At 35.9% G+C, this 27265-nt stretch overlaps 1 protein-coding gene across 36 annotated transcripts in view; it reads left to right on the plus strand.

The window, feature by feature from the left end:
* MPDZ (multiple PDZ domain crumbs cell polarity complex component) overlaps nt 1-27265 on the plus strand; it is a 175466-nt gene that overhangs the window by 41030 nt on the left and 107171 nt on the right. For 33 of the 36 annotated variants that reach the window (XR_015169573.1, XR_015169572.1, XM_086415111.1 and 30 more), the window contains 7 exons: nt 12941-13150; nt 13813-13952; nt 14802-15015; nt 15986-16114; nt 18062-18271; nt 20945-21059; nt 21419-21507. Coding sequence is in view for 34 of the 36 variants with exons in the window: in XM_086415111.1 (XP_086271237.1) it covers nt 12941-13150; nt 13813-13952; nt 14802-15015; nt 15986-16114; nt 18062-18271; nt 20945-21059; nt 21419-21507 (1107 nt within the window). In the remaining 2 variants the exon portion in view is untranslated. The remainder of the gene's footprint in view (nt 1-12940; nt 13151-13812; nt 13953-14801; nt 15016-15985; nt 16115-18061; nt 18272-20944; nt 21060-21418; nt 21508-27265) is intronic. The other 3 variants (XM_086415133.1, XM_086415137.1, XM_086415143.1) reach the window with 1 other exon arrangement.

Genomic DNA, 27265 nt, shown 5'->3' on the forward strand with positions numbered 1-27265 from the left:
GCAGGGGATCTTCTCAACCCATGGATTGAACCCAGATATCCCACATTGTAAGCAGATTCTTTACCAGCGGAGCCACAAGGGAAGCCCAACAACACTGGAGTGGGTAGTCTATCCCTTCTCCAGTGGATCTTTCCGACCCAGGAATCAAGCTGGGGTCTCTTGCATTGCAGATGGATTCTTTTACCAACTGAGCTATCAGGGACTGTTGACTATAATTTTGCCTACCCCCTCCCAGTGTTTGACTGTATTATAAATAAAACTTCCATAAATGTTCTAACATGTATCTTTTGATGTTCACAAGTCTGCATTTCTCAGGAGTGAAATTTCTGGGTCTTAAGGTATATATTCAGCATTTGTATATTCTGTCTAGCTGTTTCCCAAATCAGTTGTTAATCTCTCCTTATAATGTATGAAAATCCTCGTCCATATCATTGCCTTTACTTGCTACTGACAGCTTTAGTATTCTTCCCCCTCCCCCCATTAACTACTCTAGGGTACTTGTAGTATCACATTATTGATTTAATTTGCATTTCTCAATAATGTTGAATACCTTTTTGCATGTTTGTTGGACATTTAGAAATCCTCTTTCGTGGAATTTCTATGTCTTTTGTCCACTTTTCTGTTTTGTCAGTTCAGTTCAGTTCAGTCGCTCAGTCGTGTCCGACTCTTTGTGACCCCATGAATTGTAGCATGCCAGGCCTCCCTGTCCATCACCAACTCCTGGAGTCTACCCCAACCCATGTCCATCCAGTCAGTGATGCCACCCAGCCATCTCATCCTCTGTCGTCCCCTTCTCCTCCTGCCCCCAATCTTTTCCAGCATTAGGGTCTTTTCCAATGAGTCAACTCTTTGCATGGGGTGGCCAAAGTATTGGAGTTTCACCTTCAGCATCAGTCCTTCCAATGAACACCCAGGACTGGTCTCCTTTAGGATGGACTGGTTGGATCTCCTTGCAGTCCAAAGGACTCTCAAGAGTCTTCTCCAACACCACAGTTCAAAAGCATCAATTCTTCGGGACTCAGCTTTCTTCACAGTCCAACTCTCACTTCCATACATGACCACTGGAAAAACCATAGCCTTAACAAGACAGACTTTTGTTGGCGAAGTAACGTCTTTGCTTTTAAATATACTATGTAGATTGGTCATAACTTTCCTTCCAAGGAGTAAGTGTCTTTTAATTTCATGGCTGCAATCACCATCTGCAGTGGTTTTTCGAGCCCAAAAATATAAAGTCTGACACTGTTTCCCCATCTATAGACATTGTCAGTCCTTCTCTTATTGACTGACAAGGTTCTTTTTTTTAATATATTCTGAATACAACTTTTTTGTTGAACATACGTATCACACCTGTCTTTTTCTGCTTTGTGTTTTGCCTTTTGACTCCCATAATTATATCTTTTGATGACCAGACATTTAAAAAATGTATAATGTCCAATTTCTAAAACTTTGCTGGAGATTTATCTATTTTATTAATCCATTTCTTTCAAAAGACCAACTTTTGCCTTTCTTGAATTTTCTTTGTATTTTTAAAAAATTTTCCTCAATTCTGGCCCAACCTATGTTATTTTCTTCCTTTTTTGGGTTTTGCATGTTCTCTTTTAGCTTTTATACAATATGCTTAGCTCATCGCATTTTATGCTTTCATTTTTCTGAATATATTCATTTAAGTCTGAATCTAAGCATTGTGTTAGCTGCATCCCATAATTTTGATTTGTTGTATCTTATCATTTAATTAAAATGTTTAATTTTTAATATAGTTTCTTTTATCCATGGTTTACTTAGAATGTATTGCTTAATTGACATGCTTTGGTTTTCATGTTACCTTTCTGTTATTGGTTTCTAGCTTACTTTACTGTATTCCGAGGTCTCTATTTGAGGTTTGTTGACACTTGCTTTGTGAACTGCCCATAGTCTACTTTGATAACCATTTCTTTTACATTTGGAAGGAATTTAACATTCAGCAATTGTTGAGCTCACTGTTCTATGTATGTTAATTAGGTCAACATTATTTAGAATGTTTCCTTATCGATCTTTTTTTCATTCTGTCACGTCTGAGAGAGACATGTTATAAATTCTAATTATGATTGTGGATTTATCTATTTCTCATTTGCCCTGTTTTTTAAAAAATTAATTTATCTTTTAATTGAAGGATAATTGGTTTACAGAATTTTGTTGTTTTCTGTCAAACATCTCCACGACTCAGCCATAGGTGTACATATATCCCCTCCTTCTTGACCCTCCATCCCATCTCCCTCCCCATCCCATCCCTCTAGGTTGATACAGATACCCTGTTTGAGTTCCCTGAGATAGACAGACTGAAACCACAATCACAGAAAACTAGCCAATATGATCACATGGACCAGAGCCTTGTCTAACTCAGTGAAACTAAGCCATGGTGTGTGGGGCCACGCAAGATGGGCGGGTCATGGTGGAGAGGTCTGACAGAATGTGGTCCACTAAAGAAGGGAATGGCAAACCACTTCAGTATTCTTGCCTTGACAACCCCATGAACAGTATGAAAAGGCAAAAAGATAGGACACTGAAAGATGAACTCCCCAGGTTGGTAGGTGCCCAATATGCTACTGGAGATCAGTGGAGAAATAACTCCAGAAAGAATGAAGGGATGGAGCCAAAACAAAAAATATACCCAGTTGTGGATGTGACTGGTGATAGAAACAAGGTCTGATGCTGTAAAGAGCAATATTGCATAGGAACCTGGAATGTTAGGTTCATGAATCAAGGCAAATTGGAAGTGGTCAAACAGGAGATGGTAAGAGTGAATGTCGACATTCTAGGAATCAGTGAACTAAAATGGACTGGAATGGGTGAATTTAACTGAGATGACCATTATATCTACTACAGTGGGCAGGAATCCCTTAGAAGAAATGGAGTAGCCATCATAATCAACAAAGAGTCTGAAATGCAGTACTTGGATGCAATCTCAAAAATGACAGAGTGATCTCTGTTTGTTTCCAAGGCAAACTGTTCAATATCACGGTAATCCAAGTCTATGCCCCAACCAGTAATGCTGAAGAAGCTGAAGTTGAACTTTTCTATGAAGACCTACAAGACCTTTTAGAATTAACACCCCAAAAAGATGTCCTTTTCATTATAGGGGACTGGAATGCAAAAGTAGGAAGTCAAGAAACACCTGGAATAACAGGCAAATTTGGCCTTGGAGTACAGAATGAAACAGGGGAAGGCTAATAGTGTTTTGCCAAGAGAACACACTGGTCATAGCAAACACCCTCTTCCAGCAACACAAGGACACACAAGATGGCCAACACTGAAATCAGATTGATTATATTCTTTGCAGCCAAAGATGGAGAAGCTCTATACAGTCAGCAGAAACAAGACTGGGAGCAGACTATGACTCAGACCATGAACTCCGTATTGCCAAATTCAGACTGAAATTAAAGAAAGTGGAGAAAATCACTAAACCATTGAGGTACGACCTAAATCAAATCCCTTATGATGATACAGTGGAAGTGAGAAATAGATTTAAGGGCCTAGATCTGATAGACAGAGTACCTGATGAACTATGGATGGAGGTTTGTGACATTGTACAGGAGACAGGGATCAAGACCATCTCCAAGAAAAAGAAATGCAAAAAGGCAAAATGGCTGTCTAAGGAGGCCTTACAAATAGCTGTGAAAAGAAGAGAAGCAAAAAGCAAAGGAGAAAAGGAAAGATATAAGCATCTGAATGCAGAGTTCCAAAGAATAGCAAGGAGAGATAAGAAAGCCTTCCTCAGCGATCAATGCAAAGAAATAGAGGAAAACAACAGAACGGGAAAGACTAGAGATCTCTTCAAGAAAATTAGAGATACCAAAGGAACATTTCATGTAAAGATGGGCTGAATAAATGACTGAAATGGTGTGGACCAAACAAAAGCAGAAGATATTAAGAAGAGGTGGCAAGAATACACAGAAGAACTGTGCAAAAAAGATGTTCATGACCCAGATAATCACGATAGTGTGATCACTCACCTAGAGCCAAACATCCTGGAATGTGAAGTCAAGTGGGCCTTAGGAAGCGTCAGTACAAACAAGATAGTGGAGGTGATGGAATTCTAGTTGAGCTATTTCAAATCCTAAAAGATGATGCTCTGAAAGTGCTGCACTCAGTATGCGAGCGAATTTGGAAAACTCAGCAGTGGCCACATGAGTGGAAGGTCAGTTTTTCATTCCAGTCTCTAAGAAAGGCAATGCCAGAGAATGCGCAAACTACCACACAGTTGCACTCATCTCACACACTAGTAAAGTAATGCTCAAAATTCTCCAAGCCAGGCTTCAGCAATATGTGAACCGTGAACTTCAGATGTTTAAGCTGGTTTTAGAAAAGGCAGAGGAACCAGAGATCAAATTGCCAGCATCCACTGGATCATCAAAAAAGCAAAGAGAATTCCAGAAAAACATCTATTTCTGCTTTGTTGACTATGCCAAAGTCTTTGACTATGTGGATCACAATAAACTGTGGTAAATTCTGAAAGAGATGGGAATACCAGACCACCTGACCTGCCTCTTGAGAAACCTGTATGCAGGTCAGGAAGCAACGGTTAGAACTGGACATGGAACAACAGACTGGTTCCAAAAGGAAAAGGAGTATGTCAAGGCTATATTGTCCCCTGCTTATTTAACTTATATGCAGTACATCATGAGAAACACTCAGCTGGAAGAAGCACAAGCTGGAATCAAGATTGCCGGGAGAACTATCATTATCCTCAGATATGTAGATGATACCACCCTTATGGCAGAAAGTGAGGAAAAACTAAAGAGCCTCTTCAAGAAAGTGAAAGAGGAGATTGAAAAAGTTGGCTTAAAGCTCAATATTCAGAAAACTAAGATCATGGCATCTGGTTCCATCACTTCCTGTCAAATAGATGAGGAACAATGGAAACAGTGACAGTTCATTTTTTGGGCTCCAGAATTACTGCAGATGGTGACTGCAGCCATGAAATTAAAAGATGGTTGCTCCTTGGAAGAAAAGTTATGACCAACCTAGGCAGCATATTAAAAAACAGAGACATTACTTTGCCAACAAAGGTCCATCTAGTCAAAGCTATAATTTTTCCAGTGGTCATGTATGGATTTGAGCTATAAAGAAAGCTGAGCACTTGGAGAATTGATGCTTTTGAACTGTGGTGTTGGAGAAGACTCTTGGGAGTCCCTTGGAGTGCAAGGAGATCCAGTCAGTCCATCCTAAAGGAAATCAGTCCTTAACAGTCATTGGAAGGACTGACGCTGATGCTAAAACTCCAGTAATTTCACTACCTGATATGAAGAATTGACTCATTTGAAAAAACCCTGATGCTGGGAAATATTGAAGGCAGAAGAAGGAGACGACCGAGGATGAGATGGCTGGATGGCATCACCCACTCAGTGGACGTGAGTTTGAGTGAACTCCAGGAATTGATGATGGACAAGGAGGCCTGACTTGCTGCAGTCCATGGAGTCACAGAGTCAGACACAACTGAGCAACTCAAGTGAGCTGCACTTTGCTATATTCACTGGTTAGCTTTATAATTTTCTGATAGTATCTTTAGGGTTTTCTTGGTATAGTATCATGTCATCTGCAAACAGTGAGAGCCTTACTTCTTCCTCTCTGCTCTGGATTCCTTTTATTTGTGTTTCTTCACTTGATTGCTGTAGCTAGGACTTCCAAAACTGTGTTGAATAATAGTGGTGAGATGGGGACATCCTTGTCTTGTGCCTGATCTTAGGGGGAATGCCCTATCTTTTTGAGATTATCTTTTTAGATTGCCAAGATTGTTTCTTCTTGTTTGTTGAATTGACCCTTTGTCTCTAGGGATTGTCCATTTTTGTGTCCAGTAGTGTTTCTTGACATCTACTTGTCTGATACTAGTTCTGTTGTACTAGACTTCTGTTGGTTAATTGAAGTGTGATGTATTTTTTTCCCTTCTTCCTACTTCATCTTTACTATATCTCTTATTTATTATTAATTTATATCTTTGGTAATCAGTATGCATTTGATTTTTACTGTGTTATCCAATCTGACAATTTTAGTCTTTTGGGTATTTAACTCCTTCATATTTAATTATTTATAAATTTGACATTTTTGTTTTCATATTCTTTTATGCCTGTTTTGTATTAGTTAAGTTTTTAATATCATCTTCTTCCTGTATTAGCATGTTATTTATACTTAGTTTTATTATTCTTTTATTGATTAGCTTAAAGATATAGTATCCCTGACCTATTTCAGTTAACCCTAAAAAGTTATTTTGAGTTAATTATGTATTCACAGAAAATTTTCAGTATGGTATGTGTGCTTCATCAAGTTTCTTCCAGTGGTTCCAATCTTAGTAAAGCATCATGTCACAAAACTGGTATTGATAAAATGTGTGTTAATTTTTCAAATTTGTGTTATTTTTCTACTCGTGTAGATTTGTGTAACTACACACCATCTAAGTACTGATCTATCTAGCACCACAAAGATCTCCCTTATGCTACCTTTTGTATCCAGCCATATATTCCACACCATTCCTGACCCTAGAATGGTGTATATGTATATAGTTTATTTCTATGTATATAGTTTTTAAAGAATATTAAAAATTTAATAATTATGTGACTGTTTGATATTATCTTTTTTCACTCAGCATGATCCCTCCAAGTTATTGTGCATTTTAATATTTTGTTTCTTTTTGTTGCTTAGAATTACTCTGGCTATGAATGTACTTACTGGGGGATACTTTGTTTCCAATATTTTACTCTTATCAATGAAGGTACTGTGAGCAATTTTGTACATGTTTTTTGTGGACATAGATTTTCTTGTTTTTCATTTCTCTATAGCAGGTGTCCAGGAGTGCCATTACTGGGTCATATGGTAAATACACTGTTTGTTTCAGAAACAGCCAAACTGTTTTCCAAAGGCACTCTACTGTTTTACAGTCTTTACATTTCTCCACATCCTGATCCGGGTGTGCCATTGCCATTACTTGTTTTTATTTAGTTATTCTTTCAGGTATAGAGTGATACCTCATTGTGCTTGTAATCTGCATTTCTTTAATGGATCAGATGCTGAACACCTTTATGTTCTTGCTTGTCATCTCTGTGTCCTCTTTGGTTCAATGTCTGTGTCTTTTGTTCATTTTTAATTGAATTTCTTAAACTTTTGAGTTTTGGATTTTCTTTATGTATTTTAGGTCTGACTTCTTTGTCAGATATACATATCCTTAACTTGATTTTACTTTAGTACTTGCACTACTTCCTGGAAAATAAAAGGAATTTAATATATTTCCACCCCTTTAACCTACTCCTGTAGTTTGTGTAATTGTTCATGTAGTTTAATTCTACATGAATTTAAAACTTCACAAGTTTTAGATTATGTGTCATAACCAATTTCTGTTGTTTCACTCACATTTTAAACCCCTTCCTGTGCTTTTCAGTGTTTTCTGCATTCAGGAAATTCCATCAGAGGCCATTTTCTTTCTGCCAGAGAATTCATTTTGGTATTTATTTTGTCCCAAACTGAGACAATGCTTTGTGTGTGAGTGTGTGTGTGGGGGAGTTGTTCTGAAAATGTTGGGTTGTCAGTTCTTTAAAATTTTTAAGTCAGATGTCAGCTTTATTCTTCTTTGAAGATAAGGTCCCTTTTTGCTCCGGTAGCTTTTAAGGTCTTCCCTCTGTCTTGGCTTTCAGCTGCTTTACTATGATGTACTGTGTAGACAGCCTGGAAGATGGACACCAGATAATCTGTACTTTCTGGTAATTGTGCTCTTGTATGATAACCTTCTTGAGTGTGGGCTGGGCTTACTGATTTACTTCTAATGAATAGACTAGAGCAGATCTGACACTTTCTTTTTGATCTTTTAAAGTTTTTTTTTTTTTGTTACAGATTTTATGCACATTTTCTGATTAATCTCAGAGGAAGGGTTATTCTGATATAGTTATTTCCAGAGGGTGAGCTTAATTGTATTTAGAACTAAAGAGAATTCTTGTTTTCTTGGAATGCTGTTATAGAAGATGCAGCTGTCTTACTACACCTGAAAATTAGTTGTTTGCTAGGTGGAAAAGATGCGGTCTTTTTCTCCTGTAACATATATTGACTGATGGTCAGAGGACTAAACACTTGTTTACTCAGGTATTTTCTTGTCTGTTTGGTTCCGTAAGTATAGATGTATTAAAAAAGTCATTTTAGAGTAGTCTGTTTGGTTCTGTAAGTATAGATTTATTAAAAAAGTCATTTTAGAGTTGCTTATGCCAGTCATAATTATTTTTATATTTGTAGGGTTCTATCATGTATAAAATATATGATGAGATATTTTTCTCTAAAAACTTATTTAAATTCTTTTGAAAGACTACATAGATGATAAAACAATTGTTGGTGAGTTGGTTGTGTTAGATAAAACTGTGAAGAAGAAAGATCTCATTAAAGGTTCTTTATTAAAGTTATTTCTCACGTGCCCATGTACTTGCTTCACCTTTTAAAGAGAGAGTGACTAAATTTGAAAAAAATCATATTGTATGAGTGTGATTTATACAAGAAAGAAGATGGGGACCTCAGATACATTAAGGTATTTGTAAATGGCTGTGCATGTGTTTTGCGTTAAAACAGTGTGCTTAAGTTGTATAATTGTCCTTTGTTAATGATTTTTGCCTTATCTGACCTTTTAGAGTAAGTGAACCTTTTGCTGGTTCTGACTGTGGCTTGTAAGAGAGCCTCTTCCTGTCGTAAATACTGAGATGGTATTTCATATTACCATTCACAAAGAATTTGACAAGTTTTTAACTGAATACCTTACTTAATTTTCATTTAATTTATCTTAGGTGTTGGCACTAATGAAACATCCCTAATTAAATTAATACATGTTTATTTAGTAAGAACATGAAAGATCTTTTTAGACTGAAATAGCCAGAAGCTAAACTGAAAACATAATTATTTAATGACTCTTGTTCATCTACGAGTAACTTCCCTAAATAATACAGATTGTATATCTGTATATACAAATCACCAGATAGTTGTGTTTTCTTCTGCTTATTTTATATTGTGTAAACCAAGATGGGAGTCAAGGTCTTTTTATTAACCATCTGTACTGGGTCTGCTGTGAACTGACTAGTCATGTCAGAGAAGATTTGTTCCTATCCTTCCAGGAGATTTTATTTCAGAAAACCATTTTAATAAAGCTGTAGCAGAGTCATAGCTGTGCCTTTGTGTTTTTCCCTATGGGAATAAAATTTCAAATTAAAAAACACGTCTTTTGTATGGTATAATTAAATTATAGTTTTTACATACGTGATCTCTTTGCTTTTACATTTGTATAGACCTCAGTGGCTGGATGGAGATAGGAGGAGTCATTGTCATTGGTTAAGCCTTTAACAAATTTGGAGAAGACAGTCAATATCTAGTATCATATAGCTTAATGTGTATATATAACTTCACTCTTAGAATGCCTTCACACCTTGTCTAACATAGTTTCAGAGCTTCTTCAGCAGTTAACTTCACATAGACTCTTTGTTCTTATAACATGACTTGTTCATTCTAGCTCACTGTAGCAAAGCTCCAATTATTTATTCCCTATGCAAACATCCCATAGGCATTAGGTCTTGGTGTGCGAGATCCTCAGCCTGTCACAGATTTCATGATCCTGTCTGCTTCAACCTGTACAGTGTATCTTCTTCTGGCAGACTTTATTGAAGTTGTCATGCTCAGGTTTAAAAAAAAATCAGGTTTGGAGTAAGAAGCTTCCTTTCGGGAAAAAAAAAAAAAAATTGATCATGTCTGCTGTAGATTTTAAAAGAAGCATTTGAAAGAATTCCCTGAAGCTTCTTCCTCGAACACACTGATGTCTTTTTCATTTGCCTTTATTGATAGCCAACCAAATAATTGTGGATTGTTGGTAACTATGGTGATTTACTGAATTTCCTGTTTTATTTTTCACGACAGGTAACAAACTCTTAGGCATCAGTTGGTGACATATTGTGAAGTATTTTGATTGCTTCTGTTAGTGGAAGCCATTTACTAATGTCTCCTTCCTAGAAATTGATATCTAAATGATTGTTTCCTTGTGTATAATACAAAGATGACAGGAAAAGATATAGGTCATAATCTACTTACTAAGTGTGTGACTTTGTGTAATCATCTCATGTGTAAAATGGAAATGGTGATTCTTGGAGGTTTGTTGGGCAGATTAAATTGGAGTAGATCCTTAAAAATTGAATAAACATTTATTCTGCAAATGGATATTGAATGCCAGCTCCATGCAAGACACTACCATAGAGAATGAGGATACAGTAGAGAATAAAATCGGAGAAGGCAATGGCACCCCACTCCAGTACTCTTGCCTGGAAAATTCCATGGATGGAGGAGCCTGGTAGGCTGCAGTCCATGGGGTCGCTAAAAGTCGGACACGACTGAGCGACTTCCCTTTCACTTTTCACTTTCATGCATTGGAGAAGGAAATGGCAACCCACTCCAGTGTTCTTGCCTGGAGAGTCCCAGGGACGGGGGGAGCCTGGTGGGCTTCCATCTGTGGGGTCACACAGAGTCGGACACGACTGAAGCGACTTAGCAGCAGCAGCAGCTGCTGCAGAGAATAAAATAATCAGGTTTTATTGATCCACTGCAGTATTCTATGTTCTAGTCTGTCTCTACAGATTGGGATGGAAGCTACTTAACAACAGAGAACATGTAGGTGATAATAAGCACCATGAAGAAAAACAGGGCAGAGTCAACTCATGGAGTGTAATTCTGGGATGCACTGTCGGGGAGCCTTCTCTGAGGTGATGATGTTGAGTGCACTTGGATGAAGTAAAGATGTAAGCATGTAGATTATTGGGGGAAAGATGTCTAGCCTTGATGGCTAGAGAGAGCAGCTTGGTGGTTTGAGGAACAGCGATCAGTTATAGCTGAAGCTCTGTGTGTGAAGCACAGAGTGCTGATGAGTTTAGAGAGTGATCCAAAAATCAGAAGACTATATCATTGATATAGTCTTCTGATTAATTATAAAAAAAAGTTATATTCCATATACTTTATATAAAACTAGGTCTGATTATTTGCACTAGTTGAATGATTATTTACCTTAATGAAATATTATTATTGTTTATATTTATTATTATTTAGTATTAATATGTTAATATTATCATTTAATTTTATAGATATATTAATATTTAGTATAATATTGTTTGATAATATATTCAGTTCAGTTCAGTTGCTCAGTCGTGCCCGACTCTTTGCGACCCCATGAACCACAGCATGCCAGGCCTCCCTGTCCATCACCAACTCCTGGAATCCACTCAAACCCATGTCCATCGAGTCAGTGATGCCATCCAGCCATCTCATCCTCTGTCGTCCCCTTCTCCTCCTGCCCTCAATCTTTTCCAGCATCAGGGTCTTTTCAAATGAGTCAGCTTTTCACATCAGGTGGCCAAAGTATTGGAGTTTCAGCTTTAGCATCATTCCTTCCAAAGAACACCCAGGACTGATCTCCTTTAGGATGGACTGGTTGGATCTCCTTGCAGTCCAAGGGACTCTCAAGAGTCTTCTCCAACACCACAGTTCAAAAGCATAAATTCTTCGGCGCTCAGTTTTCTTCATAGTCCAACTCTCACATCCATACATGACTACTGGAAAAACCATAGCCTTGACTAGATGGACCTTTGTTGGCAAAGTAATGTCTCTGCTTTTTAATATGGTGTCTATATTATTAGATTATTTAGGTCTGTATAACAGGCACATGCAAGTAACTAGAATATTTTTCCAAAATGGAATGATCTTTTTTGTTGTTGTTTACTAATGTTATTGTACCTGGAGCTAGCCATACTGTGAAGTTTACGGGCACTGTCCTTCAGAATGGCAGCTCTGCCCAAACTTGAGACATAAACAGCAATGAGTTAAGCTCCAAATACAGAGTTGGTAGGAAGAGTCCACACAGGACCACTCTCACTTCTGATACCAGCCATGTATGTTGAGGAGGTTCCGCAAACCACCCTCAGGTTCAGTAATTCATTAGAAGGACCTATTGAACTTACTAAAAGCTGTTCGACTCATGATTATGGTCTGTTATAGGGAAGGATACAGGTAAATAATTAGCATAAGAATGAGATGCACAGCACCGAGTCTGGGAGCATTCCTGATGTGAAGCTTCTGTTCCTCAGGAAGTATTCTCTTCCCAAATTTGTGTGTGTGACAGTTCATATGGAGTATTGCCAACTCAGGAAGCTCACATGAGCTTGGTGTACATAGTATTTATTGGGACATCATTTCATATGTATGATTAATTGCCCATGTGAGATGACTTGGTTTCAGAATTTGAGTGGATATCATGTGGCCTTGGGGCCCACTGTGAACAACAGAGACGCTTCTGTCATCTGGAAACATTCCAAGGATTTAGAAATTACTTCTCTGAACTGGAGACAAAGGCCAGGCCTCTCTTTGGGAAAGACCAAATTCTTTACTGCATAAGTTGTTATGAAAATTCGAGAAATATAGTAAGTAAATGTCTCCCTGGATTCCCATATCTTGGGGACAACTATGTCTCCCTGGATTGCCATATCTTGGAGACAACTATTGCTGTATTGGTTATTTAGTATATATTGTTCCAGGTGTTTAATAATTTTTTGAATGTACATTGAACTATACTTTGGTTATTGTTCATTAACAAGGCTTTTTCACTTAAGAACCTTATGTATAGATGTATGTGTTTTTGTGTGTTTAAAAGAGTACCTTGACATTGAATGCTAATTTTTTCCATATAATTAGGGTTTAAAACTTTTTCCACCTAAAAATTGTGCTTCATTGAACATCCTTGCATGTACATCTTTGTGCGTTTTTCTAATTTTTCTTCTTGAAATAGAGTTGCTGAATAAAACAGTATGGACATTTTGAAATTTCATAGTGCTTCATTATTACCCCTCTTGGGATGATTTCTATGAGGTAGCTTCTGGAATATCAAAATTATTAATAATCTCCTTATTACTCTTAGGTAAACTTTGCAACTTCAACAATTTCAAATGTCGAGTATGGTCACATTCCTCATCTCAGCCCAGGTGTAATTCCTACTCTACAAAATGAATCATTTTTATCATCCCCAAATAATGGAAATCTGGAAGTTCTTACAGGATTCGGTACTGCACATATCAATGGGAAACCTGCTTGTGATGAATTTGATCAACTGATCAAAAATATGGCCCAGGTAAGAGCATTTGTTCCTGTTAGTTATGATAGAATGTGTCCTGGATAATTTGAAGAATAGTTGCATATTTATATTGCATATGTTAAATATATACTTTAAATATATTATTATAATAGACAATATGGCAACAATATATTTTGTTTTATATTCTTTTATAAATTTTATTACATTTTACTGAAAGTGAAAGTGAAGTTGTTCAGTTGTGTCCGACTCTTTGCGACCCCATGGACTATAGCCTACTAGGCTCCTCCCTCCATGGGATTCTCCAGGCAAGAATACTGGAGTGGGTTGCCATTTCCTTCTCTAGGGGATCTTCCCGACCCAGGGATCGAACCCAGGTCTCCCACATTCCAGGCAGACGCTTTAACCTCTGAGCCACCAGGGAAACCTGAACATTTTACTGAACAACAATGTAAAGTATATCTTAAATGTATATTATACTATGATATATATTCTTATTTATGAAGACATTTTTAACATTGAAAAAATTAGAATGAAAAAGATGCAGATTTCATGTAAGTTTTAGTGCTTCAGGGATTTTTCTAAATGAAAGTTATCTTAGAAAAAATTAAAAAAAAATTTAAACAGATTAATGCCACTAATAAGACTATGACTGCAGTGGCTGGCATGTAATTATATTCCTTGCTTCTTTTTCTGGATAGGGTCGCCAGATAGAAGTTTTTGACCTCCTCAAACCTCCATGTGGAGGCCTTGGGTTCAGTGTGGTGGGACTGAGGAGTGAAAACCGGGGAGAGCTGGGTATATTTGTGCAGGAGATCCAGGAGGGCAGTGTGGCCCACAGGTGAGACTGTCATTGTGACTTCCCTGTTTTTGATACCACATTCAGAAGGGGCTGCTCACCCTAGAAGAATTTCAAGAAACAAAAATGCCTAAAAACAATATAAAATGTTATTAAACAGTTTTTAGAAATCATTAACATTGCTACAATAACAAGAAAGTCCTTTGAAAGCAGAGTAACTTTTAAATATAGTCATGACTTAATCACTTTTTAGTAAGGAAATAGAAATTTGACTAGGACATTATTCCCGTTGTTTTTAAACAGGCTCTTTTTGATTAAATTTAAAAATTATAGAAAAGCATTCAAGTGGTCTATGATAATATGAGCTGGATTTTATTAACATGCTCAAAACAACAACTAAGAGCTGTATTTTATTAATATGCTCAAAGCAAAAAGTAAACATATCCTTCTTTGCATTCATCTGTAGAAGATAATAGCAGTACTAAAATACAACGTATAGGTTGAATGAGTAGCTAAAAAGAAGATGGCTGTTGACTGGGAGTGGTTGACTAGGTTCGGTCAGCTGGGGCCAAAGCATATATATTTTTCCCTTCCATTTTTATTGAGATATAATTGACATATAGCACTATGTAAGTTTAAGGTGTATAGCATCATGATTGGACTTACATACATCATGGAGTGAATATCATGGTAGGTTTTGTGAACAGCATGTCACATAGAACAAAATTAAAGAAATAGAGAAAAAATATGTTAGGAGTACAATTGCAAGAAAAAACTTACGTAGTGTGGACATTAGAAAATAGAATTAAAACTAACCTGAAAATGCATGCCAAAGAAGAGGTCATTTTCTTGAGATCTATCAGTTCTCTTTATTCCCCTTTTCATTGTTAGAGATGGAAGATTGAAGGAAACTGACCAAATCCTTGCTATTAATGGACAGGCACTTGATCAGACAATTACACATCAGCAGGCCATCAGCATCCTGCAGAAAGCCAAAGATACTGTCCAGCTGGTTATTGCCAGAGGCTCATTGCCTCAGCTTATCAGCCCCATAGTTTCCCGTTCTCCATCTGCGGCGAGCACAATTTCAGCTCATTCTAACCCGGTGAGTACATAAGTTTTTCAAGGGGAACAGAGCATATTTTTCTAATTCTTTAAGGTTTTGCACAGGTTTGCAATTCCTGTAGGTTCTTTGTAATTCTTGAGTTTTTGCCTTTTTGTTCTTTTTTCCCTTCTGTGCATAGAATATATTTTATGCAATTATGATTAAGTTTCTGGCTTCCAAAAAACTTTTATCTTTATTTATGTAGCTTTTTAACTTGAATTCATTCCTAAAAAAAGGAAAAAGTCCCTTAAAAAATTGGCTATCTGTAAACAAATAAAATCTTGACTTTACTTTTTAAGTTGTTAGAGTTAGCGATCAGTGACTTTAACAGGTCATTTTATTTGGGGGCATCCCAGGTGGCTCAGACAGTAAAGAATCCCCCTACAGTGCAGGAGACCTAGGTTCAATCCCTGGGTCAGGAAGATACACTGGAGAAGGGAATGGCTACCCACTCCAGTGTTTCTGTCTGGGAAATTCCTTGGACAGAGGAGCTTGGCGGGCTAAAATCCATAGGGTCGCAAAGAGTTGGACACGACTGAGTGATTAACACTTTCTCACTTAACTTGAAATCTCATGCAACAAGATTTATGTAGAAGAAATTTTTAACAGCTAACATTTTTTTTTCTCTTTTTCTTTGATCATCTTTTTTTAAATTCTACAAAGGATCTTGCCAGTCTGTATCTTTAACTGGTTAAATGGAGCCACTGTAATGATATATTGATAATTTCAAGAAGCAAAACTAATACAATTTGTAAAGTTTAAAAATAAAATAAAATTAAAAAAAAAAAGAATGGTTATATCAACAGTAGTAACAACCTGTTGAAAGAAAAGTGTACTAAATAAAAGGGACCCTGTTAAAACTCATTATTATGTTTCACTCATTTAATACTAATCACAAAATAATATTCATAGAAATCTCAACTACAATAAAATTTTAGTTTTCAAATTCACATGAGGACTTTGTTTTCAGGTTCACTGGCAGCATGTGGAAACCATTGAATTGGTCAATGATGGTTCTGGTCTGGGCTTTGGCATCGTAGGAGGAAAAGCAACTGGTGTGATTGTGAAGACCATTCTGCCTGGAGGTGTAGCTGATCAGGTAAGCTATTCCAGCAGTTCCTTTATGTTTTATATGATAATACAGCTTCATCTTGTATATTTCTGTCAAAAAGAAGAGACTTTGGCTTTAGATAAGGTCGGATTCTTTTGTTTCACTGGGCTTGTTTGTAAAATTATTTTCTTTGACTTGGGGTGAAATGCATTTCAGAAGAGACCTTGATTTTCATTTACAGTTCCAGTGATCTTAAGACTTTCAAATCAGAGAGGAAAGCCCAGGTTGTGATTTTGATCATTTTAAAGGTAGATATTCTTTATTATGATTGTAAGTCATTTTTATAAGCCTATCTATCTATTTTATAGCTACAAGGTATTGTGGAAAAAAAGAATATTTCATTACTGAGGGGGAAAAACAAGAGTACAGCTTATTTTTTATTACTTAGAGTAGTTCATTAAGCCATTGCCATTTATGCTATATAAAATTGTTGGAATATATGTGAGAAAATAGTTACTAATTGTGATTTATATTTTAATTTGACAAGTTCTCGTGTCGTCTTTGCCTTGATAATAATGTTTTGTGTATGAAGCTATTTGCTTTTGCATGTGTATTTGAACTTAGGAAGTCAGGGTTATCAAATATTGTTCATATTGGTAAATAAAAGGCAAATTTATGGGCAACCTTATTAGTAGAGGTATTGAGAGTAACTCAATAGCATGTGTCTTTTCTCACTTTTAAATATTAGCCAGTATCAAGTGAAATCTCTCTAATTGACAGACTTGTGATGAATAAGCTTTCTCTTCTGTATAGAGTTGCACTAATACTGTAGGTACTTGCCACATACCACTTTTAAGTTCAAATTTGAATTTATTAAAATTAAATAATATTACCACCTCAGCTTTTCCATAAGATGAGCTATATTTCAAGTGCTCTGGAACAACAGGCCCCAGCCTTTTTGACACCAGGGACCATTTCGTGGAGGACGGTTTTTCCACAGACTGGGGTGACGCAGATGGTTTCAGGATGATTTAAGTGCATTACATTTATGTGCAGTTTATTTCTAATCTAACGCTGCTGCTGATATGATAGGAGGTACCGGTTCACAGCCTGGAGTTGGGGATCTCTACTCTAGAGCAGTATGTTGCTTGTAGCTGCCATATTGGACACTGCAGAACATTTTAATGACTGCAGAATGTTCTTGTGGACAGTGCTTGTATGGAGGCTTACCAGATCGGTGTTCACTTCCCTGGTCTATCTGAATTTACATCTTGCAAAGATTTCATCTGCAAGCGAGTCCTTTAGGGATATTTATCTTTGAAATGGCAAGGCAGAAAGTTGTGATATTAACTCAGAGCTTTTTTTGTGGTTCACACTGCATTTTGAGTAATATATGTTTGTATAGTGAGTTATACCTCATCTTTCAGTTCAGTTCAGTTCAGTTGCTCCAACTCTTTGCGGCCCCATGGACTGCAGCACGCCAGGCCTCCCTGTCTATCACCAACTCCTGGAGTTCACTCAGACTCATGTCCATTGAGTCAGTGATGCCATCCAACCATCTCATCCTCTGTTGTCCCCTTCTCCTGCCTTCAGTCTTTCCCAGCATCAGGGTCTTTTCAGATGAGTCAGTTCTTCACATCAGGTAGCCAAAGTATTGGAGTTTCAGCTTTACCTAGTGGCATTTTCTCTCTTTTATTTTTCTCAAAAAATTCAAAGAAGGGCAAGTGCTTTCTTGCATCGAGTGTATTGAAATCAAATTGAAAAGCTCATATAAGTTATTGATTTAAATAATATTTATTTAAATATTTTGGTTACTTATATCACATTGAATGATGTTAGAATGCTTCAAAAGAGAGTTAACACTACACTATGTTTAATGTACCAATAATTCACAGTATGGCTCTTTTTTGTTATTCCCATTCTCTCATTTAGAGTTTCTCTGATGAAGTTAGTAATAATAACAACAAGCTGATTAACCAATTCCTTTTTATTTAGCATGGGCGATTATGCAGTGGAGACCACATTCTAAAGATTGGTGATACAGATCTAGCAGGAATGAGCAGTGAGCAGGTAGCCCAAGTCCTCAGACAGTGTGGAAATAGAGTGAAGTTGATGATTGCAAGAGGTGCCATTGAAGAACCAACAGCACCTACCTCTTTGGGCATCACCCTTTCCTCATCCCCAGCTTCTATGCCAGAAATGCGGGTAAGGACATAAAAAGTTAATGGGAAGGTCATCGATTATAGCACTTGGATGACAGTGATGTTTGTTTAGAAACTAGATTTATTAACGTTAGTGTATTATTGCTAAAGAATGAAACAAAATTCAAATAGAGAATGTTTTAGCACTAATAATAGTTTATTGAATAGGACTACTATCTCACAAATGAAGGATAGATTGATTAATGTTTTACATTTTTTTCTAAGCAACACTTTTATGAGGATAAGTGTTTTGAAGTATGAATAAATTTAAATGAATTATATGCTACTAATACCTAAAATGTTTTATTCTATATTTTTCTTATTTAGAAGGTCTTCTGTTAGGTGGGTTGTAAGTTCTAATCTTTCCCTTTCAACAACTTGCTTCTTAGTGTCTTTTGGAGGGCAAGGTGGATGAATAAAACTTATAAAACCTTTCAATATTATTGTTTTAAGGTATGTCATATAATTGTTATAAGATTTGTAATGAGAAGTCGCTATTCTTGACCTACTTATATAAGTTTTTTAGACACAAGTTATGCTTTCAGGGTGGTAACAAAAGCTTTATTCATAGACAGAGCATTCCATCTTTGTTCTTGATCTGCAAAAAGCTAGAATATTTCAAAATTATTATAGTGTAATGTTATCTCAAATAGTTAAAGTCACACAGTATCATGGATTAAATATCAACAACATGATTTTATCCAGAAATTTCTTGAATATTTAAGAAGAGAATTATACTCACTTTCTATATGTTTTCTAGCAAATTCTAGTTCTACATTCCTTTCTTGTAGATCTAAAAGCAGGTTTTTTTTCTATTACAGTTTTTTTTTTTTTCCAAATAGTTGCTACCAATTCCTTTTTTATTATTCTAACCTCCTCTACAAGCCCTTTAAAACTTTATTAGAACACTTGAAATTTCCATGAATCTGTTGTTTTTAGGATTGTGTTTGGTTGCTATTTTTTGCAGGGAGAAAAAAGTAAAGAAAGCCTGTTTATGAAAGTATTTAAGTGGCATTCTTTTGTGGTAAACAAAACATTTTATTCAGCAATATATAAATGAATGCAATACCGAAAACCACTTGATGTAATTGAAAGCTTAGAAAAATATCTATTCTGTGCATATCATCATTTCTGAAGCTTGTGCCCCTTTTAAAACCATTCGATAGTCAAATTGCCACCCTCTAAAATAGCACTTGCATAAGTCTTATTAAAAATAGAAAACACATTTGTTACAATTGAAGCAGATTTCATCCTGTCATTTTCTTGTAATTATCTAAACTTTAAGCTTTTGCTAAGTTTGCATGGATAATTATGTGCAATGAAAAAATAAATCAAACTTTACTATAAAATTTTATATCTCATTTAGGTGAATATCAGTGAGATATAGAGTATGCTTAAAGAAAATCAAAAAGCATTACCAGCTAGCCCCATTCTGCCTGTCTATTCAAACCATAGCCTTCTTTCTTCTGTGATCTTCCCAGGGTACTTTCTGGAATCTGCTGACACCACACCAGTATATAATACCAGCAACTTGTTGATGACTTACTACACTAATCCATTCATGCTTTATTCAGGGAGCCTTGCCCTTTAGTCCAGTATATAATAACAAGTCTACATATTAGAGAACGCTGCTTCCAAATATCATTCCAGGGTGAAGGAAATCAGCATGGGAAGGCATGCTTTCCTTCTAAAGGGCTTTTCATGTTGAAATTTGAATTTATAAAGCAAATACAAAGACAGTTTTAATTAATATTTGGTACCTTTCACTGGATTTCAAAATAACCATCGGTCTATTAATATTTTATCTGGAGGACAGGTTCACCTTCATGATGTTCGAATCAGCTTCTAAGTTAAGACAGGAATAATGGCATGTCTTGAGCAGGCAATGTGGCCCTTACATTCTAAGGGGGTTTGCATACTGTGCATCTTTTAAGAGCAGGGGCTCTGCAACCAGCGCCTCTGCGTTTGAATTCTTCCTCTATTAGATGGTTCACTGTGAGTCCTTGGAAAAGTTTATGTTCCTCAGTTTCCCTGGATAAAAACTGACAGTAATTGTACTTGATTCATAGGCTTCTTCTAAGGAGTAAATTGATTGAGACATATCAAATGTCCCCTGGATAAAAACTGACAGTAATTGTACTTGATTCATAGGCTTCTAAGGAGTAAATTGATTGAGACATATCAAATGTCTATTATGTAGAAACTGCTCAATGAATGTTAGCTGGACTTTTTCTTATTCCTGATAGACAGCTGAGCAAAGTGATGCTTAGAAAAAGTCAATGACAAAGCTAGATTTGAGCTTGTTAATGTGCATTCAAAGCCTTATTTCAACTCTATTATATCCTCTAACTTCTTCAAAAAGGAAGTTGAGCCACTCCTGAAAATATAATCTGTTAATAAGAAACTAATTTTTTTATGATTTTCACAAAAAACCAATAATGTATTTCTCTGAAGAGGGTGTTCACCTTTGCTCCTGACATTGCTTTTGAGTAAAAAATGTGATGCTGAGGCCACGTTGTCAAGATTGAAGGAGTAATCCCTAACTATAATTCTTTAGCAGAGTTCTTTAAGAACTAATTACATCATACCTTTTCTAAATGAAGAGTGTGGCTTGAAAAAGCTTGTTTTGTTTGTGTGTTTATTTATATGTATTTTTTTTTTTTAAATTGTATTTCAGGTTGATGCTTCAACTCAGAAAAGTGAAGAAAGTGAGACATTTGACGTAGAACTCACTAAAAATGTCCAAGGATTAGGAATTACCATTGCTGGATACATTGGAGATAAAAAATTAGGTAGTTTTTAAATATTAATATTCTGTTTCTTTTATCTTGGCAATTGCCTCTAATGTCTTTGTCTTATGAAATACTGAATCAACATAATATATTTTCATGTGTCTGATGATGTATTTTCATGATAAACTGATGGAAGTTTTTCTTTGGAATAGTGCAGGTTACTGTGATATTTTATTTCACATAAACAAAGCCATTGTCTTTTTCTGTAGCCGAGGTTTCTAGTAGTGATTTTGTTTGTGTGGTTTGTTGATTTATATCTACTTAGAATTAGGACTTTATTTTTAGGAGAATGGAGGATGGGTATTCTTTGAGTGCATTTCGTAAATAGTAAAACAAAACGAACTTGTTTCTAATCTTAGAACCTTCAGGGATCTTTGTTAAGAGCATTACAAAGAGCAGTGCTGTGGAACATGATGGAAGAATCCAAATTGGAGACCAAATTATAGCAGTAAGTAACACGTTTAATGACAGCTTTGTTAATTTTCAGGGTTGAGAGATGCATTCTCCTGGTTTACACCTGGTTTACAGGTAGCTCTGTACTAATTTAACCTTGCTTTTGTGATTTTAGGTGTCAGTATTACTCATTATATTATTAGGTGGAAATCAGAGCATTGGATAGAAGGTTTATTGATGTCATTTCTGAAAGTGGGACTCTTTCTTGAATAGCTTCTGATAGATCTGATTTCTGGTTTTAATGAGCTTGGTACATTAATAATCTTTCTTGTATTTTAGCTGCAGATACTCTGAAGATAAAGACCATACATTATAACTTTTAGTGTATTTGAATCTGAATTTGAGTTGTGTGCATTTTTTAATATCAGCAGAATGACAGTATTTTGTTGGCACCATGACCAAGGCTTCTTTAGCCATAAGAGTATAAAGAGAGTCAGACCCTCTTAGTTAGATCAAGGCAGCATTGTTTTCCTAGTAACATTAGTATGTTTGACCATATAGCTGTTCAAGGTGGTGTAAAAAGAATCCAGCTTTCAGTTCTGTGTTTAGTTGTAAACTGACCTACCCTAACTACTTTTCAGAACATGAATCCAAGAAGCCCCGCATCAAGGGCTTTCTGGTTAAATAAGTTTAGGAAAAGCTTCCTGGGATACAGTTTCTTAGGGATTCACAGTACACACTGAAAAATAAAAAAACTGAGAAGTTTTCCAATAAAGAATCTTGTTTAACTCTTTTATTTCAGAGGTTCCTAAACTTTTGTAATCATGGGTTTTTTCTTCCCCCAAACATATATTAATATTCTCTGTAGTAGATTTGGGGAATGCTGATTTATCTTAATATGCATTTGTTTATATTTTAATGAAGTCTCGATTTTCCCCTTGAGGTCTTAATAATAGTAAGAAAATAGAATGTTAAGATAGAAGAGTCCTGCCCACTGCAGCATTATTCACAAGAGCTAAGATGAGTAAGTGACCCAGAGTTCCCAGAGTTCCATCTGCAGATAAATGGATAAAAATGTGTTATATACATACAGTAGAATATTACTTAGTCTTATAAAGAAGACATTTCTGTTACATCCTATGACATGGATAAACCTCGAGAGCATTATGGTGAGTAAAATCAGCCAGGCTGTGTCCTTCCACTTGTATGCAGTATCAGAAGTAGTCATGCTTATGGAAGCAGAAAGTAGAACAGTTACTGTGAGGGGCGGCCTAGAGGAGGAGACGGGGAGCTGTTGTTCAGTCGGTTTAAAGTTTCAGTTTGCAAGATGAAAATGTTCCAGAAATGTATGACAACCTGAATATACTTCACTCTACTGAACTATACACATAAAGATGGGAAGGATGGTAAATTTTATGTTTTTGTGTTTTCTTTCACAACTAAACTAAAAGATAGAGATGTCCTTTATCTGTATGTGTCCTTTGCTTCTACATCGCAATTCCCTGACTTTGCTTCATCTTAGTTCTATAAAACTCCTAACTACACCTGTTCACCTCTTGAAATCTGCTCTAAAGATCAAGTTGTGCACGTCACATAAGCTGACCGTATTCTGTAAAAGAGCTCTCCTGTTGTATCTCTGTTTTAACATACAGTGAAAATTCGCTACTTTTTTTTTTTTATTTTGGAGGAAAAAGAGAAGGAGAGAGTGAATATAATATATACATACTCTAAATCTATATAAGTGATAAAGAATTAAAAATTGAATACGTAGCTAATTGGCCCCCCAGGCTATATATTTTAAACCAATAGAATGCTTTCTTAAAAATCAGCATTCTTGAGCTAAAACTCAGGAGAACATACAATTTACTCATTTAAAGTATATGATTCAGAAACTCTTAGTATGTTTATAGTTGTGTCTTCATGATCACAGTCAATTTTTGAACAGTTTCATTTCCTTTGAGAGAAATCCTGTCTCGTTAGCAGTTACTCCCTAGTTCTTAGATCCTCCTTGCCCTGAACAACTACCAACCTACTTTCTGTCTTTTTAGCCTGTTTTGGACATTTCATGTAAATAGACTCATTCAATAAGTGGTGCTTTGTGATTTGCTTCTTTTGCTTAGCATAATGTTTTCAAGTAGGGTGGAACAATGTCCATCCATGTGTAGCATCATCAATTCTGAGTTTATTTTTTTAGTTGAATAATATTCTATTGTATTAACACACCATATTTTATTTATCCATTCATCAGTTGATGGACATTTGAGTTGTTTCTACTTTTTGGCTATTATGGACAATGCCACTATAAACATTCATGTATAGATTTTGTGTGGATATATGTTTTCATTTCTCCTGAGTGTATATTTGGGAGTATAATTGCTAAATCATATACCTCTATATTTAACCAGTTAGTGAGAAGCAGGATTCCTTTACCTATGATATTGAGATAAAGAAACTTTCCTTGTATGATTTTTAAGAAAACCAAATGAGTTATTTATTTAAAATACATAGTATACTTCGTACATAAGTATGGTTTAGTTAATTAAGCAGATATTTATTGAGAGTCTGAAATGATTACACATGTAAGTCTCGCAAAATCTTCCCTTCAAATTTGTGATTATTTGCATTGATTTATAACTGGAATCTCATATAAGTTTGCTTGGACAAGTGCTAACGGAGATTGTTGACTCATAAGTGGAAGCACCTTTTTTCTGAATTATTTTCTTGCTTTCAATAAAGTCACTGCCTTTGCTCTCATCAGTGTTATGATTTTTTATTTTTAGCAACATTCTCTTACTTCAAAGTTAGAAGCACCTTGATTTTTAAGAAATATCATGCAGTGCTTTGATCATCCATTAATTTTGTGTAAAATGCCATCATTTTATATAGTCTTTTGAGAGATGGGTAGGGAAGTTCTTAACACTAGTTGTTTTTCACGACTGCTGTCTTTAATTTTTTTTTTTTTCAATTTTGTCTTGGCAGCAACTATTTTGAACTATAATGTTTTTATTTTTAATTGTTTAAGTGGAGAGAGGATTAAGAAATTATTTTCTATTATTTAAGGATGTATTGTTTAAAAAAATAAAGTCTTTTATTATAAGATTCCTGTTTTATGAATTATGCTCTCTTAACCCCTAGGGTGTCACTGTAGGTATTACAGGGGCAGGGAATAGAACCAATGAGACTTTTTCTTTACTACATAAGAATTAATTTAATAAGGCAACTCTATTTTGTAAAGTCAACCAAACTTGTCATTAGACAAAAAGTCATATATTCATTTTTTTAGATTGGTATACAGATATCTTTGATAAAAGCAGTATAGAATTATGCATCTGATTTAAAAAATGTTACACAGGAAATGTATCATGAAAAGAAAATATGGAAAGGTATCAGATGTTGCCTTTGCTATTCTGTGACTTTGTTAGTAGTCTCAATTTCCCTCTTTGTACGTGTGTATAGTTATAGGCCGTGTTGGAGGAGGGCTTGGCCAGCTAGATTGAGTGTACTGAGGAGCTGGCTTTTCCGTTTGTTCTAACTAGGATTTCTCCCTTATAATTATTCATAGCAGTGTCTACACTGCACTGCCATCTCCTCAAGATGGCACCCAGACAGTTTACTGTCATTGTGCCTCGTTCCACAGCACTTTTGTCTCTGCGACACTTGGGTCTCTTATTGTGATAATGAGGAACCAGAGCTGGCCTGAGCCCTCATTCAGGTTTCAGTGCCTTGTCTCATATGTATGACGTGTGCAATTATGTTGAGCAGAAAGTGCTTCCATAAGGCTTGGGGTTTTTATGTTTATTAATCACTTCTTCATTTTATTAATAATAGTACCTCTTGAAATCTGCTATTAAATCAAATATTAATAAAAGTTTCTGAGTAACTTTTCAGTACAAAGCGCCATGCACTATAATTTTGGAAAAGTACGTACCATTATTCGCACATTACACATGAGGATACTGAGAAACTTTGAACCAAAGTCTAGGATTAAAAGTCTGTAATTATTCCATTATAGCAATTTCTTCTGTGCTAGTACCTACCATCTGTGAGATTTGAGTAAGGAATATACTTTTAAATTCAGGTCATCAGGTTTTGAGGGGAAAAAGGAAACATGTTTTTTCTTTACATAATGAACTTTATTGCTACTTAGTAGACAAAATCATATACATTTGGTTTTTCTTAAACCACATATTTAAAAGATTGAGCTGTAGAAATCTATTGCACATGAAAACTTGCAGCCTAAGTTATGTGCATTTTAAGAATTTTTATGGCACCTCAAAGTTGAGATTTTTGTGAGATTTTTCTCTATGGTTACCCTGAGAATAAATAACATGTTTATTTCTTTTAGAGTAATTTTTATCTTTGAGGTCTAAAGGACATTAAATTTGAACATGGCTTAAAAAGCTCTTCTAATAGAAACCACTCTTAATACTTTATGATTTAACATTTCAGAAAATTTCCATATATCTGTACTTAGGATTGTATTAGTTTATACCTTTTTATTATTTATTTAGTTTAGAAATATACCTGGTATGTATAGTTGTATCAGCACAGTTGGATCTATCATAATATACTTAAGCACCTCTTATTCATGGAGAGATATATTGTTTATAGTGGTTTGCTATTATAAATAACTGTGTTACATACCATTTTGTATATCTTTTATGGACCAAGACTTAAAACTTCTAAGTTTGCTGTAATAGTGTTGTTTGGATTTGAATTTTACTTATTACTCAGCACTAAACCTTGTATGTCACATTTTTCTCACTTGGAGTTTTAAGTCTGATTAATTGCTCAGTCAGCTAGAGTGTTTTTTGAGTAAATTTCATAGGAAGAGAATGGTTGGTAGACTTTCAGAAGCTTTTCTCTCTGAGAACCTTTTATGTTGTCTTTGCACACTTGGACAGTTTGGCTGGCAATAACATAGACTTCACATAAAGAAGACCTGGGGGGATAGTCTTAAACAGCTTTTTAAAATTTGTCTTTAGATGTCTGTCTTCTATAGGCAAAGGTCTTCCTTTTCCCCTGGAGGAAATCTTGGTCAAGTTATTATTCTCAGAGTAAAATGTCCTATGGCCAATCAGGATCACCAAATACAGCTCTAATTTAGTAATTAAAGATTTCCCATCCTAAATGATATTCTAATTTCAACCCCCACCCTGGCCTGGCAGAAGCCTACTGTGAACTGGTAGAGACAGAGAGTGCACTCCTAGTCTGTCTTCCATACCGAGCTTTTCCTTTCCTCCCTCCCCTTCTTGTTATGCCTGCTGACCCTTACCAGCGTGAAGGAAGAGAGTAAAAGACAGCAAGGCACTTCATCCCTGACTGGCACTTCCGTAACATGGTTTTTTGCTCTGTGAGCCTGGCTCATGCTTAAATGTGACAGTCACTTAGGGTTCCTTCTTGGGTTTCTGGGAGACTCTACTAGAGATATTTGACCGAGCGTTCCATGACAGATGGTGGATTTTTCATCTGACTGACTCTTCTTCCCTTTGGCTGCAGTTTCTCAACATTCTGCTCCATAAATTCTCATTTTGGGGCACCATCATTCCCTAGGGGTACTTTTGGGTAGGTTTCAAGGTGGCTCCAGCCTGGCTTTCTCGTGTGTGTGAGTGTGTGTATGCATGTTTGTGTGTGTGTGTGGCCCCCTTCTGATCTGTGCCCAGACAGAGTCAGGCTGTCAAACAGTTCTCGATAATAATAGCAGTTTTCTCTTGTTTCACTGTCAGAGCAGTTAAAGAGCCTCGCCCTTAACCTCCTGATAGAGCTAAACACAAGGTACTTACTGCATCCTTCCTTACAACATGTGACACAGC

The sequence above is a fragment of the Bos grunniens genome, chromosome 8, assembly GCF_055505025.1.
Source record: "Bos grunniens cultivar Pamir isolate PY7600 chromosome 8, Bosgru_T2T1.0, whole genome shotgun sequence".
Lineage (NCBI taxonomy): Eukaryota > Metazoa > Chordata > Mammalia > Artiodactyla > Bovidae > Bos > Bos grunniens.